Raw genomic sequence first — 15,618 nt, forward strand, 5'->3', positions numbered from 1 at the left:
CGCTGAAACGCTGGTGCCCCGCAATCCAACGATGGCCTTATTGGATCCTCCCCTCTTAGCCGCAGCGGGCAGTGACGTTACCGCTGGTCTGGCCGTTTGGCTGACTGCCGTCCTCTCACTACCTTGCATCGACCTCTAACCATCTCTACACGCCCACTCACCGACCGACGACATGGCAGGACCGTCGAGGGTGGACACTGTGTCCGCTCCTCAGTGGCGTCAATTTAGCTTTTTCGACCTCGATACAGTCAAGGACGTTGAGGACCTAGCCGTGGCTCCCCGTGCGCTGCGTGATCTCGTTCAGCCGATCGTGGTGACACCGACGTCACCTTCGTCTCCGTTGACGCCGAGTGTCATTATCTCTACTGGAAACTCTATTATCGTCTTCGACCGGCATTTCGTGCCTCAACGGACATTCACTGCTTGGGAGGGGAACGGTAGAGCAACGGCGCTCCTCGAGGCTGGAGGGTTGCTTCTAGCCATTGGCGAGGACGAGGGAAGTCGTCAGCCTATTCTGAAGGTCTGGGATCTGTCAAAAGATGACAAGAAGAAGGGAGGCCCGCTGCTCATGCGTAACGTCAGAATACAGCCGCCTAGCGGACGTCCACACCCTGTACGTCCTGCGCTTGTCACACCACTGACTATAGGTATCTTCCGTGGCATTGGCAGGGAACCTCTCCCATCTGGCCATCGGTTTAGGAGATGGTACGGTCCTCCTGTACCGCCATCTTCTTCAGTCCCTGACTACTTCGCCGACGGCCTTGACGTCGCTACCCAAGGCGCGCGTGGTGCTGGAGCCTAACGAGCGAGCACCCGAGGCGATTACTGGTCTCGGCTTCCGCGAGTCTCACTCGCCCAAACATGGCCCGAACGCGACGACGCTCTTCATCGTGACGACAAATCGAGTTCTTGCCGCCCCAGTCTCTGCCAAGGGAGGGGAAGCCCGAGTTCTGGACGAGATTGGCTGCGGGCTGGATTGCGCATCGATGGACTGGGAGCGGCAGAATATGGTCGTCGCGCGCGACGAGGCCATCTACCTCTACAGCCCGGAAGGAAGAGGTGCTTGTTACGCTTACGATGGCCGCAAAACCTCTACGTTTGTATCAAAACACAACCTCATCATCACCTCGCCCTCCGTGCCCACAGCCGCTGCGCGAAGACAGATGCCCCGCGGGGCCGCCGACGACTCCGCAGACGCCGCCAAGATCACGATATTCGATCTTGAGAACAAAATCGTGGCGTACTCTGGTGTGTTCCGCAATGGCATCAAGGCCCTCTTTTCACAGTGGGGAACAGTCTTCGTCTTCGAGGGCAATGGCCAGGTGAGCTAAATCTCGACGTCGTGTCTGACAGCAGCTGTCGAAACTCGAGGAGCACGCGACGACTGCCAAGCTGGATGTACTGTACAAGCGTAACCTCTACACGCTTGCGCTGGGATTGGCCAAGTCTCAGGGGGTGGCCGACGCTGGTCTTGCAGAGATCCACATGCTGTACGGTGATTACCTGTATGGCAAGGGAGACTTTGACGGGGCCATGTCTCAGTTTGTGAAGACACTGGGATTCACCCAGCCGTCTTATGTCATCCGAAAAGTAAGTCTCTGCATTGCAAAGCGCTGACCGTAGTTCCTCGATGCCCAGCGGATTAACAATCTCACGACCTACTTGCAGGAACTGCACGCTCGTGGTCTCGCCAACCCTGATCATACAACGCTTCTGCTGAACTGCTACACGAAAACATCAGACCGTGCCCGTCTCGATGCTTTCATCAAAAACGAGGCGAAGCGGGATGCCGGCGCGGATGAGCTGCCGTTCGACCTCGACACCGCGATCCGTGTTTGTCGCCAGGCGGGCTTCTTTGAGCACGCCACCTACCTGGCGAGGAAGTACGGTCGCCACGAGGACTACTTGCGCATCCAGATTGAAGATGCCGAGGAGTATAAAGACGCCCTCCGGTATCTGCGCTCTTTGGGACCCGAGGCATGCGAGGAGAACCTGGTTCACTACGGCCGCAGTTTGCTTCACCACGAGCCTGAGGCCACAACTGACCTCCTCATCGACCTTTGCTCCGGTAACCTCGGCAAGAAGACGACGCACCATGACATGCATGCTGATTCGAGGGCGAACGGCAGTGGTCCAGCTGTTCTGTCCTATCTTGGTGTCAACAGGTTGTTCGGCGCCGACAACCAGAACTCTGGCGGCCCAGCTACTCCCAATGGAGCACCGACAAATCCCTCTACTCCAGAGGCTGAGAGCCCGAGGGAAGAGGAGCCAAGCTACATCCCACCATCACCACGTCACTTCTTCCCGCACTTTATCGACCACCACAACCTCTTCGTGCACTTCCTAGAGGACGTCGCCTATTCTCTCTGGGGTCAGAAGGTAGACGCCACTGCACAGCGGACTAGCGTTCCAATCCCGCGCCGGGAGGAGAATGACTCAACGGATCCGGCGCTCTCTGATCAGCGTTCCGTGTGGAATACACTCCTCGAGCTGTACCTCGACGACACGAACAGCAGCGACACCACGGTCGCCTCGACAGCGCGATCGAAGGTGATCTCGCTTCTGGGCTCGGGTGACAGCATTCCATTTGACCCAATGCACGCGCTGGTATTGTGCTCAATGGCGGGCTTCACAGACGGGCTTGTCGGGCTCTGGGAGTCAATGGGAATGTACGAGGACGCCTTGCGGTATTGGATGGAGAAGGCGGCAGAGTCGCCAGATCGCACGGCCAACGGTGGCGCTCCGGACCCGGGCTCAGAGGTGTTCAGATACCTGGACGTGTATGGGCCGACAAATCTGTCACTCTATCCCCTCGTGCTGCGGTGGATGACATCGTCGCCTGCGATTCTCAGCAAGTACCAGGACCGCCTGTCGGGTATCCTCGCGACAATCGACGAGGAGCGCATTATCCCGCCGCTGGCTGTGGTACAACTTCTCAGCCGAAACGGTGTTGCGAGTGTTGGTCTCGTCAAGGATTGGCTCAGGAGCAAGGTCGACGAGACGAAGAACGAGATCGAAGCGGTGAGTATGGAGCGTCCACGGCCGGCTCAAGCTGACAACCAGGACAAGTCGCTCGTGCAGTCGTACCGCTCCGAGACGGCGGCGAAGGAGCAGCAGATTGCGAACCTGACGAATACGACGGCTCCAGAGGTGTTCCAAGTGACACAGTGCGCAGCATGTGGGGGCCAGCTCGACTTGCCCTCTGTCCACTTCATGTGCAAGCACAGCTACCACCAGCGATGTCTCTCGGACTCCGACCCCGAGTGCATCCTCTGTGCGCAACAGCACACGATGGTGCAGGAGATCCGACGGAATCAGACGCGCCTCGCGGACCGCCACGACATCTTCCTCAACGAGGTGCACGACAGCGACGACGGATTCGCCGTTGTCGCCGGCGCGTTTGGACGCGGCCTGTTCTCCAAGGACGTCATTGACGCTTAGTGGGCGTAAACCTAGATGTAGAAGGGCGGAAGTAGTGTACATTTGCATGCAATCCCATTAGTAATCGTGCGCGCGTCGCGCTACTCGTACTGGCTCACTGGGGTTAGCTATTGACAGAAGGCTGGGGAGCTCACGTAGTTCGCGGTACCGCTCCTTCCGGTCAGCGTCAATCGTCTCCAATCGCGCAAGGAGCTTCTTCGCCTCTTCGCGCTGCTCATCTTCTCCGTATCCCAGGCTCGCCGAGAGGAGGAGGTAATGCGCCAGCGCATTCATGCACCCTGCTGTCAGCTACCATATCAGGGTTGGCACGTACACTTGGAGTCGGGCTCGGCCTCGTGCAGCTCCTTAATGCTGCTGAGCTCGCGGTCGAGGACCTCCTTGCTCGGTTCTGGAAGGTCAGCAAAGCAGGCGCTTTGACCTACGTTGTCCAACAAGCCAGCGGTGATACAGCCACCCGCTCTGGTCCGCTGGCTCGGTCCACAAAGCCTGTGTGACAAGCTCGAACTCTGCTCCGTCAGCTTACGCCTCAAGCACGTGAAGCTCACCCTCATCCTTCTTCTCCGCAATCTGCTCCGGCGTCATGTCCTCGAACATCTTGCCCAAAAGCTTCGTGCGGTAGTGCCAAGCCGAGAAGTTGGAGAAGCTCGCCTCAATCTTGCGCGTCGTGTACTTGAGCTCGTCCTGCGGCGTCCTCTTCTCCGCTGTCTCGGGCAGGCTGCGCAGAATGTACCGTCTGTATCCCCAGGCATGGACTGCGCGTTAGCTTGGAGGAAGCTACGTTGCAGCAGCTTACAATTACGCGCATCTGACTCGAGCAGCTTCTCGACGAGTCCAAACTCGACCTTCCACATTTCGTTTCGCCAGCCCTCCGTGTCGCCTGGTCCCCTGGGGATGTTCTCGAGACACCACATGCGGTGCGTCCAGATCCAGTACACTTTCGGGTGCACCTTGAGGTACGCTACCGTCAGACGGAGATCAGCCCCGAGTAGCGCGACAATTTCTTCGGGCTTCCTGTGTGTTAGCTGGCCATGCAGTCGAGGATTAGCTTACGAGTTTGGGAACAGACCTCGCGTCAAGATATGCCGCCGGTAGTTCCACACCGTGTAGAACTCGGGATTCAGGTCGAGCAGCTCCGTTGTCTTCTTCAGCGCCTCTGGAGAGTAGTCCTTTGCCTTTTTCTGTTCGTCAGATCGCCAGCAAAAAGTACGAACTCACGCGCGCAAGCACGTCTTCCTCCAGCGTCAGGTACGCCTGGATCTTGCCCAGCTCCTTCAGTCGCTTCGCCTCTGCCGCCTCGGGCGAGACTTTTGTTCGCTTGACGCCGTGCTGAGATCAGTTAAAGAACCACAACGCAGAAACTGTGAGTACACACCATTGTATCGTGTAGCCTGCGATCGTGAGGCAGGAAACGAAATGTCCAGCGTTATCACTTCAGCTCATCGTCGTCACTGCACGCGCGAGCGTTGCGGAGTCCCCGCACTCAGCGGCCTTTATCCGCTCCTCCATTTTAGATCACCATTACCGCCACCATGTATCTCGATCTGTTCCAGGAGTGCACAAGTCTGTCAACAATCCATCCCCGCTTAACGTCAGCACCCACATCATGGCCGAGTACGTCACAGCTATCTGATCAATAGGATTGAGCTAACTTGATTCAGATACTGGGTGTCGAAGAAGCAGTACTGGTGCAAGTACTGCAACATCTTCGTGCGCGACGATGCTCCCGTGAGTTAGATCGCCTCTACAACCAACTGACGTCAGTCACGGCGGCTGCACGAGTCTGGTCTGAAGCACCAGGGAAACAAAGAACGCTTCATTCGTGACCTTTACAAGGGTGGAGAGCGAGATAAGCGTGAGAAGGCAGCGCATGCGGCCGAGATCGCGCGGATAGAGGCTGTAAGTCTTCCTTCTCTCTCAGCTTCTTTGGCCTGGCTGTAAGCTGACGACCAGGCGGCGAGCGCAGCGCACTCATCCCGTGATGGCGGAGTATACACCGGCCGGCCAATTCAGCAGGCGGCTCCCGCGCCGGTAAAGCGCGCAAAGCCGAGCGGCGACAAGTGGTCCAACTACTCCAGTGCGGCGGACCTAGGACTAGCGCCGGGCGAGGAGGGGCCGAGTTCGTACGAGATCGAGCAGATGGTTCGGGGGCGCACAACAAAGGTTGGAGAATGGGAGGAAGTTGTCGTGCCCTCTCCCTCCGCCGAGGGGGGCGCCGACGGTGGCGAGAAGCGCAAGGCGGAGGAAGATCCCGAGGATCTGCGCGAGTTCAAGATTCAGCAGAAGAAACACGCGGACCCGTACGACGACGATGACTGGGATCCCGCTGCTTTGACCGAGCTCAAGTTCAAGTCGAAGGAGAAGAAGATTGGCGAGAAGGAGCCGGAAGTGAAGGAGGAGCAGAACGGGGAAGGAAGTAGGGCGGGACCGTCGGCGTGGGCCAAGGCTGAGGTCAAGACGGAGCCGCGGGAAGATGTCAAGGTTGAGCACACTGAGGCGTCCGAGGTCAAGCAGGAACCCGACGTCAAGACGGAGGCTGGACAGCCGGAGCCGCCAGTCAAACCCGAGCCAGCTGAGCCGCCAGCTCCGGCGCCGTCCGCTGGTGGCAGTTTGTTCAAGAAGCGTCGCCCGCCACCGAGCAGCAGGAAAAAGTAGAGTGATAGACGGTCCTGTCCACCAATGTATCCACAGTGTATTCTAGCCTCTTTACTCGGTACGCTGGCTACCGTTTCTTGCCTTCCATAATGTTCACTCTGCTTCATAGGCGTGCACGCCTCAATCTCTTCTCTCTCACGTCGTGCCCGTGGCACCAACATGCGATTTCCAGGGTTGCAGGCGTCGATCGTCTGCGGTAGCACAGTTGATCCTTGTGCTCCAACGACATTTCGCTCTCATCCGCACATAGCAAGAGATACATCATTATACCACTGTTATTCAATAGCAACCGCCGGTTCCCTACAGGCGGGGCGTTGAGACCCCGCTCACGTCTGTGCGCCGCCCTACTTGCTGCGCTGCGGGCCAATCTTCATGTCCGTGACCTCCTCGGGGTCGACATACCCAGGCTCTCCAATGAGGCTGACGTCGTACCCGTGCTCGGCGAGGTACTCGCGGAAGAGGGCGTCCTCGTCAATCATGGCGTCGGCCCTGATGTTGGGGATGAAGATGAAGGCGACGAGGGCGGAGAAGACGGCGAGTGCCGAGCCGACGTAGAAGATGCCCGTGTTGCCGAGATACTCGGACTTCTTGGAGAAGGAGTCGATCATGGGCGTGAAGCAGTACGAGCCGATGAAGGCGCCGACCTTGCCGATCGCGGCCGCGATGCCGTACAGCTGCCCACGGGCTGCGGTGGGGCCAATAGCCTTCGAGGCAAGGAGACCGAGGTTGTTGCCCGGACCGAGCTCACCACAGGCCAGGAACACACCGTACATGATCGCGAAACCCGCGAGGCCGCCGGGAGTGTGGCCGTTGGGCGGAAAGAAGCGCTCGTAGGCACCAGACAGAGTGAAACCGAACACGGCCTGGAGGAGGAGACCGGTGATGAGGGTGTACTTGGGACCGAGCCAGTCGGAGACAAACGAGCCAATAATGGTGCCAGGGAGGTAGAACGAGTTGATGAGGCACGACCAGCCGAGCGTCTCGTAGATGGTGGCGTTGGGCGCGGCGTTCTTCGTAATGACGTCCGAGTAAGTGCCGAAGGGGTACGTGATGAAGTCGTAGATGAACCAGACGACCGAGACGGCAATGAGGCGAAGCCAATAACGCTTCAGGACGAGCCAGTAGGGGATGCGAGTGTGACGCATCGAGTTCTTCTTGTATGCCTCGGGCTCCTCCATGAAGAGACGCGCGATGATGAGAATCAGGGGCGGGATCGCACCGAGCGCGAGCGTGCCACGCCAGATGATGTTCTTGTGGTCCCAGCCGAAGATCCAGAGCAGGACGAGCGCGACAAACCACGCAATGGCGAACGCGGCGTCAAGCATCGAGTTGGTCGCCCACACGAACAGACGCTGCTGGTGGTTCTTTTTGACACCCGTGTTCTCAGTCGCCTCGGCGGCGGTGACGGAGCCACAGGGCTGGATCGTCAGCTCTCTTTTCCTTCACACAGTGTAAACCCGGGCTGTCGATGATGATCGCCGCCACAATCGACGGCTGCCACACCCGGTGCCTTCAGGTACTCACGTATTCACCACCGATACCGATACCAAGGAGGAAACGGAACGCAATCAGACAGTTGATGAGGACCTGAGGGTGGCCCTTGGGACCTGAGGAGGCGGCACAGAGAATCGAGAAGACCTGTGGGAAGACGTCAGGCGCCACTTTCGCCCGGGAAGCAAGCCACTCACGAAGATCATGCCGGTACAGATGAACATGCCAAGCTTGCGTCCAACTTTGTCCGAGACCCAGCCGAAACCTGTCCCTGTCAGCACTCGTTTAGGAGCATATGGAGCCTTGGCACGGCACGTGAGATCGACAGGAGCGGTGTCACCTGACCCCTCCCGCTGCGTTTTGCCGGCTCGTTTGCGACTTCGAGACTTACTCAGCTGGCCAATAACCTGTTTTTGACGTCAGCTGCTGTGCCAAGGTCATGTGGTGCCTTTCTGCCGGGTACACATCATGGCGCGCTGTGCAACCGGCTGTTGCTGGCTCTGGTACTCACCATTCCGGCGAAAGCCATCGCGGAGAGGAGGTTGCGGTTCGAGCTCGCGCGCGGGTTTGCGCCCTGATGCTTCGGGTCCATGACCTCTGGGAACTTGGCGTTCAGCACCGTGTTGACGGGGCCGATGGCCGCGTTCGAGTATCCATCGGAGAACATGGCGGAGCCCTGGTAATCAGTCACTCAATCCCCAAATCACCTGGGTGGCGCTACGCCCCACACGGACATGTGGGCGGCAGTCTACGGCATACTCACAGACGCAAAGATGGTCGCGGTGTTGCCTAGCGTGTGACGCTTGCGGCGCTTGGGGCCGGCATCGTCGACGCGGGCGGCGGTGCCGTCGACCTTGTCCTTCTCGGAGTAGGGTGCGGCGCGCTCCTCGGAGCTCGTGTTGCTGAGTGCGTGGCTCATGACGGGCTGCACGGGGTGATCAGGCGAGAAACCGGGCGTCAACGGGTGAGAGCTGATGATATACCGATGTGAGGAGGAGGGAGGGGGGAGGGATCGGGCAGCAAGGCAGCGGGTGAGTTTATTAATACCAGCGCAGCCATGGCCAAGCGAGGGTCGAGGATCCACCGATCCGCAAACCGGCGGGGGGTGGGTCGAGGTCGTAGGGGAAAGGGAGGCCAACAGCGGGGTAAGACCCACAGGAGAGGTTTGGGTCGCCGCTAGAGAGAGCCATTGGCTAAGCTCGTGAAGCTTGATTAGCTCCATACGGTGTCCCGGTCGTTGGCAGGGCGTGACGGGGCAACTGCATGGGGGAGGAGTCATGGTGGTTGCCGAGGCACACGGCGGCGAGGAATCGCGAATATCCACACTATCGCAGCCAAGTCTCCTGAGCACGATCAGTGCCTGGCTCCAGACCCTAAGCAGGCGGATCCCGATTTGGAACTAGGCCCTTGGCACGGTTGAACTCTTTCTGGCCACCACCGCACGGCTATCTGTCTCCCAATCTGTTGAAAATAGTGATCTGCATGCTCTCAGGCTAGCATAACCTCTTCCCAGAGAAGTTTAAGAAATCAGTTGGGGGAAGTATGTCAGTGTAACGCTCGAGCGAAGCGCCGCCTACAGTGGGACGCTCCGCACACTACAACACCCACCAGCCCGTCGGAGCTGGCCCCTGTCCCTGACACTGGGACGTCATTGCCAGCACTGTGCCTTTCAGATCATGCTCGTCCAGCCAGGCCCCGAATTCCGCTCTCTGCCGTGAAATGTCAGGACGCGCTCTCTGCTTCCTCCAGCACTGCAGCACGGCTGTGCGCGACAAAGCGAGCAGACGATTGGAGCCCTGAACATGCTAAGCAGCAGCGATCACGAACTTTTTTTTTTTGCTGCCGGGTGTGTCGTGAACACAAATCCGGTCCTGAATGGAGCTGGCGGCGCGGCGGGGTGGGCTGCGCGGCGTCTTCGCGTCAGCCAAGCTGCATTGTCCTGGGTGGATTCTCGGTGGTGCTGCTGGCTGAGGTACCCTGGCCGCCTGGCCGTCCTTGCAAACGGCGAGGCAAGCGCTGCCCGCTCCCCTGCCTCGCGGTTAACTCCAGCGCGATGCTGAGGCGTTGAGGCTCGAGTTATACTTAGCTCCAACGCACCCTTCTCGGCCCGTTTTAGGTCCTTATCTGCGCCGAACCCGACTGTGCATCGCGTTCGGGCCGCAGTAGCTTCACTACGGAGCGCACGTTTGACTGAAACGTGCGCACCTCCTGTCGAATGGAGCAGGGATTCTGTAGGACACGAACAGGAGCTTGCCGGCAGCCTCGCTCGCCGTTGGAGTGGTCGGGCAATGGCAGGTGTGAGGGCAATGACGAGCGATGCCGCACACGACTGTGCATCGCACGAGCGTGCTTGACGCCAGCCAAGTCGGCGAGCTCTGTGCTCCGAAAGCTCCGCGGCCATGATCGTTACCGACAGAAGGCTCTCGGACGTACTCCACTGCCACTGAGGGCGTCGAGTGCCTACTTATCTCCGCCAGCGTCGGTCTGGGAGGATATCCATCCCTCCGCTCGCAGTTATCCGACTCAGGTCTCGGTGATCGAGGCGTCGGAATGCGCCCCTCCTCTGCGAGACGCGTGCGGACCTTGGCTATTGGAGACAATTTGTCGAACATTGCACATACCTGAGGGCTGTCATCTTCCCGAAGATGTTCCGACGATGTCAGCCAGAGGGGTGGAGCGGCGAGGGCAGCTGTCCTGACGTCTGCTGGTTCGCTGAGGTGGATGGATCTTTTACTGCTTGGTTTGGAACCCGCACGGGTCGTACACGCCCTCTTCGACAGGACCACGTTCGTAGCGGTGCAGACCTTGTCTTCTGTTGCATATGAAGACGCTGGAGGTGGAGAAATCAGGTAATTTTGGGGCGAGTTATCGGGTGAGGAGCCGAGCTGTTGTCAAGAAAGGAAATATCTGAGGCACTATCAGCGCTGCAACCTGAAAAACACATGAGCATGAGCACAAATAACATGAGGTCATCACTGATACAGCGTTAACTAGTCGTACAATCCTCCGTATGTCACTGAGAGACGAACCCGCGTCTTTCTCGTGACTCATTGCCGTGTTGCTGCCTCTGCATTGTCCATGGCGGGAGATGAGTAGGCATGTCGTCCGGATACCTCATCATACGTTGTAGATAGCGAATAAACCCAAAAATGAACTCATCCAGCTCTGCTGGATTCGTACGTCTCTAAATCGAAGGTTTCTCAGATCGTGGTCCGCCGGCCGTCACTTTGATCACTGAGCAGCTCAGCAGGCAGGGACCGCCAGGGAGCCAAGGATGGCATCAATCTCGCGATCAAAGGCATCTAGCTTTGCCTGCAGGTGAACGTAGCCGGAGCGCACGTCCGGGTGCAGGAAGCTGGTGTCGACCTTCTCGCCGTAGAGGGAGTGCTGAACTTCATCCGACTCCTCGAGGTGGGTAAGGCGGGCCTGGACACCCTCGTTCTCGGCACGGATGCGGACCAACGTGGCGAGACGCGACACGTCAGAGGCGCTGAGGTACCACATGGGGGCCCGAGGTTGAGCGCTGCTGCCGGCACGACCATCGGTAGGGGACGTCGACGGCGTCGTGTGCGGGCTGTTGCGCGTGAGAGATAACGAAGTCATGGGAGTTTCGGTTGAACCAGCCGAAGTGAACTGGGGTGTTGAGGGGTGCTCTGAGATCGAAGCAGACGGCGGCGGAGGAGTGACAGCAGCCATGTCGCGAGCCGTGAGCGCCGGCGAATCGAACTCGGGTGAGACAGACAGAGCACCGGCCCGATGGGGCGGCGGCGTCGGGTTGGTGCGAGCGAGGAGCGATGTTGGGCGAGCCGGGGAAGGCGAGCGCTCCGGAGCGGGAGGGAATGCTGGGTGGGCATTGGTGGACAGTCCTGTAACAGTCGAAGCGACAGCGGCAGGGGCGCCAGGGGCAGTCGGGCTGGCCGGTGTTTCTGAGACAACGTCTCCTTGGTTGGTCGGCGCTGGCGGGCCCTGTCGAGTCGGCTCACCGGCCTGGTGGACGGGTGCAGGTTGAGCTTGCGCGTCTTGCGGGTTCTGCGCAGGAGTAGAGTCGGTGCCAGAGACGATGGAGGGCGCGGTTGCCGCCACGGCAGCCGCAGATCGAGTGGAGTCAACCGTGATTGTCTCAGCGTCTGACGCACTTGAGGGCGTGGAGGTGGAGGTAACAATGGTCGAGGCGATGCCAGCACCGATGGCAGTGGATGCAACTCCGGCACCAGCAACAGCGACGACGGTGGTCCTGGAAACAGTGTCGCCAGCATTGGCAGCGGTCTGAGGCGCATCTGTAGCGCTGCGGATGGCCTCGACGGCGTCCTGAGCCCATTCCACACCGTCATCTGGCTCCGCCTCATATCCAAGCTCCTGGTCCTCGTCGTCGGCAAAGTGCTGCTCATCTTCCTCCATGTCATCGTCCTCCTCATCGCTACTCCAGGTAACACCGGGGTGATCGACGTAGGTAGGAGGCGCGAAGATGACACGACGGCCCTCGCGGTTCTCGATCTCCTCCGAATCCAAAGAACCACGGCTCGTCCTCCGCGTCCATCCGATCAGCGTCTTAAGCTTGCTCTCGCGAGGCTGCGACGGGTTGGTGGACTTTTCAAGCTCGGTCGGGGCGGCGATGTCAATGTTGCGGTGCTTGTTCAGGCGAGCGAGACGTTCATACGGCGTCTCGACATTTTCTGCCGGGATGTATCCAACGTCCTCCGTTTTCAGGACGCGCACGAGCCACCAGTACGAGTTGGCATCGTCGAGCAATAAGAGGCTGTCCCCCTTGACCACCGAGGCCTGTCCTTCCACGTTGGCGAGGAAGGTGTGGCTAAACGTCAGCGCCGCGTGGATGCTGCAACTCACAGAGCGTAGACAAGACTGAAGTCGATGTTCTCGTCCGGCAACACACTCTCCTCTGATGACTCGTCGGAATACATTTCGTCGTCGTCCATGTCGGCATCGTCGTCGTTGTGGTACTGGACCATGTGTTGGTTGTAAACGTTCTGCTGAGCCTGCAGGTTCTGGTAATCTTGCTGGGTGTAGTATTCTTCCATGTCGCGGTCCATGGGGTCATCTCCGTGGCCTAAGAGATGGGCGTGGGCGTGAATGTCTTGATCCGAATTATCGTCGTCCTGAACTGTCATGCCGTTCGCGTACTCGTACTGCATATGCACGTGCTGGGCCGGACGTTGCGGCGCCTCGACCATAGCCGCCATGGTGGGAGGGATGCAATGGGAATGTAAGGGGTAGCGAAGGTTCTATCCAGAAGAGGAAGGAAGACGAAGGTGTCGAAAGGCGGAAGGGTTGATGGACGCGACGCGTGTCAGGAGGTGGAGGGGATCCAGCCCTTTGAGCCTGTGTCGTTGTTGCGCAAGAACAGTGTAGCTGGGGAAGAGTCGACTGAGGCGAGGAACACAGTGATCAACACCGGTCGCTGTCGTGGTGGGCTTTTGTGGAGGAGTGGAGGGGTGGATGTCAACGACGAGATGAGATATGAAGGATGAAGGGAAGGGGAGGAAGGTGTGAAAGAAATGGATGTGGCCCGATTTGGTCACTCGTCTCGTGTCTCGATAGGACTTGGCCCCTTAAGCACCCTGGCCTGAACGACTGTAATTATCTTTGGCTTGCATCCAGGCAGCGCTACCCAAGGGCTACTTCTTGCGGCAAGCTGTACTATCAAGTTTCAAATGCATACAGATGTCTTCGCTTGTCTTCGCTGCATTCTCGAAGATCGTACATGTGCTTCTTAATGTCTTTCAGTTGACCAGGAAGTGCATTGGATTTCGAGCTTCTGAGAACTGGTCCTCGAATCCCGACTTCCGCGCTTCTACGTCCCGCGCTGTGCTTGATGTGACTGACGGGACGCCCTGAGTGGACAGCCAAGCAGTCCGTTCCAGGAGGTCACGTGCATGTATGGTGGCACGCCTAGCCAACAAGCCTATTGGGAGGTGGATGCGGACTTGACAGAGAAGTCCGCCCATCGCGGGCTGGGCCTCCACTTAAGCGTTGGTAGGCTGTCCGTTACGACTTGACAGGGGTGACGTGTTCGCTGGATGTGGTGGCTAGGAACTTTGAATTCTGCGCCACAGCGCTCGGGCCACCAGTCCCTTGGTCGTCCCGTCTCTTCGCTATGGGAACTCGACCAGTCGATGGTTCAAACTCATCTGACGAGAGGCGTGAGATGGGGCACTGTGTCCCGGATCCCTCAACAGCCAAATGGCATGGCCACGTCGTGACGTTGGGGTTTTGTGATCCGCGCCGGAACGGCCAGACCGTAGGTATCCGCCGGGTCCTCATCATGAAGTCGAAGCAGGCGAACAAACAACGCAAAGAGACAGACTGTTTGTTCGCCTGCTTCGACTTCGACTGTAGCTCGCTGTACCAAAAGATGCAACGATTGCGCTTCCGGGGCACGCAGAGCTTAACTTTGCGACTGCGGTGTCTTGGGATGTAACCCTCAGCTCTGGAGGCCTTCAAATGTCTCATCTCGGCAAGCAGGAGTGTCAAAATCGGCTGAGGATTAGAGCAGGGCTAAGGAACCCGACCGGGCTGAAGCTCTCACTGTATGAATCGGTGGCAACGGGCGCGACGGGCTTGTGGTCTAGGGACCAGGGATTCAAGGTATACAGAATATCTGTAACGCATCACTTCAGCCAGTAGTCATGCATCCTGCAGCCACACGATACATGCCAGTTCGCCAGTCGTGCTCCTTGAATCTTCGGCTTCGATCTCAATGTCAGCCAGGCTTTTGTTGTAGCACATAGACACACTGTGCCGTGGCCCTCCGAAACGTCAACCTTGTTCTCAGCGTTCCGGTCCAACGTGCTAGGCGACGGGAAAGCACAGTCTGGCGCTGCATGGTGCGGTAGTCATACTCCACAAAGGTTCGTGAGTAGAGGCAAAGTACCAGCGCAGTGCAATTTAGCGCTATAGCCAGATAGCCCAGTGAATATTACATAACTCGATTGCCTGCAGGCTAATAATGAATACTGCAGACTGGTCATTGCCGCTTCCACGGGAACGCCCCTATTACCCTGCAGGCCTCTCTTGTCCTTTCCTCGCTCGGTGTACCCTGGTTGAAAGAAAGTTCAGGTCCCATGTTTGAGCTTTGCCCAGAAATCCGTACTGAGTTTAACCACCCAGGCTGCAGGCTGGTAGGTAGGACTGAGCACGACGCGCTACGGTCACCACCTAAACGGTGTGCCAGTGTGCCAGATGGTGACAACTTTCGACACTGCAGGTCGCAGCCCCCTTTCTGCAGGCTGCACTAACCTACCTGCTCCGATTATTTTCGCCTGAGAGGACGTTAGAAGTGGGAATGTTCGGCATGGAACCCGTCCCCGTGCTCAAGTGGCGAGATGGCGACGTTGACAAGGCTGCCCGGGCCAGAGAGCTGAGCATGGTGAGGTGGACAGAAGACCGGGCGCAGGGAGCAGGGCGGCCCAGCAGGGTGGATGCAGGAGGTGGAGTGAGCTGCAGCCGGAGGGCTGAGGGCGCCTGGTGGCCGGGCCCTTAGCAGACCTCAGGGTCGGGATTTTAGTACCAAAGAGCGTCGGTCGGTCGGGCGCCAGACGGCACACCATGCAGGCCATAGGCATCACCAAGGCCAAGCTAAGTCTCCAAGTCTCCCCTGCACACCCTACGCCCTGCATGGTCTGCTGGCTACCTGAACGGACTGCTGTGCTCAAGACAACCTGACGCCCAACCAACTTGTCCTGGCCGTCCTGCATGTCCTGGCCCCGTCCTGGATGCTTGTCCGTGGTCCTTAGAGCTTAGAGCGACACCAGCGACACCACTACCACGCCAGGCCGCCAGTCGCCGGGTCGCCTCCTCGAACACAACTCAAGTCCACTCAACGCTTTACGATCACCACCTCACTATCCCGCACACCGACACCTCTTCTCCCTCCTCTCCCTCCTCCCCCCGGCAACCCCTTCCCTCGCCCCTTCCTCACCAACCGCCCTCCGTCAACGCCCGTCGCCCTCCGTCTCAACTCGATCCACTCCTTGATCCTTGACTCTTCCATTTCTTGCATCCCTCTCCGACTCCTCT

At 58.7% G+C, this 15,618-nt stretch overlaps 5 protein-coding genes across 5 annotated transcripts; 2 read left to right on the top strand and 3 right to left on the bottom strand.

Annotated features, from left to right (window-relative positions):
- Positions 1-172: 172 nt before the first annotated feature.
- On the top strand, positions 173-3,935 carry A1Q1_01623 (uncharacterized protein; the record flags this gene model as incomplete). Its single annotated transcript, XM_014324662.1, has 7 exons — positions 173-647; positions 700-1,322; positions 1,372-1,590; positions 1,639-3,021; positions 3,070-3,440; positions 3,503-3,507; positions 3,559-3,935. The coding sequence occupies 7 exons, from the start codon at positions 173-175 to the stop codon at positions 3,933-3,935; spliced, it is 3,453 nt and encodes a 1,150-aa protein (XP_014180137.1).
- A 25-nt stretch (positions 3,936-3,960) lies between these two features.
- Positions 3,961-4,816, bottom strand: A1Q1_01624 (RAB-protein geranylgeranyltransferase; the record flags this gene model as incomplete). Its single annotated transcript, XM_014324663.1, has 5 exons — positions 3,961-4,193; positions 4,235-4,441; positions 4,508-4,613; positions 4,657-4,767; positions 4,814-4,816. 5 exons carry the CDS (start codon positions 4,814-4,816, stop codon positions 3,961-3,963), a joined length of 660 nt encoding a protein of 219 aa, XP_014180138.1.
- Positions 4,817-5,044: 228 nt separating this feature from the next.
- On the top strand, positions 5,045-6,093 carry A1Q1_01625 (uncharacterized protein; the record flags this gene model as incomplete). The annotated part of the gene is made up of 4 exons (XM_014324664.1): positions 5,045-5,052; positions 5,100-5,166; positions 5,233-5,337; positions 5,392-6,093. The coding sequence occupies 4 exons, from the start codon at positions 5,045-5,047 to the stop codon at positions 6,091-6,093; spliced, it is 882 nt and encodes a 293-aa protein (XP_014180139.1).
- A 344-nt stretch (positions 6,094-6,437) lies between these two features.
- Positions 6,438-8,863, bottom strand: A1Q1_01626 (phospholipid transporter; the record flags this gene model as incomplete). The annotated part of the gene is made up of 5 exons (XM_014324665.1): positions 6,438-7,511; positions 7,618-7,731; positions 7,782-7,991; positions 8,096-8,260; positions 8,348-8,863. The coding sequence occupies 5 exons, from the start codon at positions 8,861-8,863 to the stop codon at positions 6,438-6,440; spliced, it is 2,079 nt and encodes a 692-aa protein (XP_014180140.1).
- Positions 8,864-10,827: 1,964 nt separating this feature from the next.
- Positions 10,828-12,782, bottom strand: A1Q1_01627 (uncharacterized protein; the record flags this gene model as incomplete). Its single annotated transcript, XM_014324666.1, has 2 exons — positions 10,828-12,340; positions 12,430-12,782. The coding sequence occupies 2 exons, from the start codon at positions 12,780-12,782 to the stop codon at positions 10,828-10,830; spliced, it is 1,866 nt and encodes a 621-aa protein (XP_014180141.1).
- Between the last annotated feature and the right edge of the window lie 2,836 nt (positions 12,783-15,618).

Source organism: Trichosporon asahii (assembly GCF_000293215.1).
Source record: "Trichosporon asahii var. asahii CBS 2479 unplaced genomic scaffold scaffold00050, whole genome shotgun sequence".
In the NCBI taxonomy this organism is placed as follows: domain Eukaryota; kingdom Fungi; phylum Basidiomycota; class Tremellomycetes; order Trichosporonales; family Trichosporonaceae; genus Trichosporon; species Trichosporon asahii.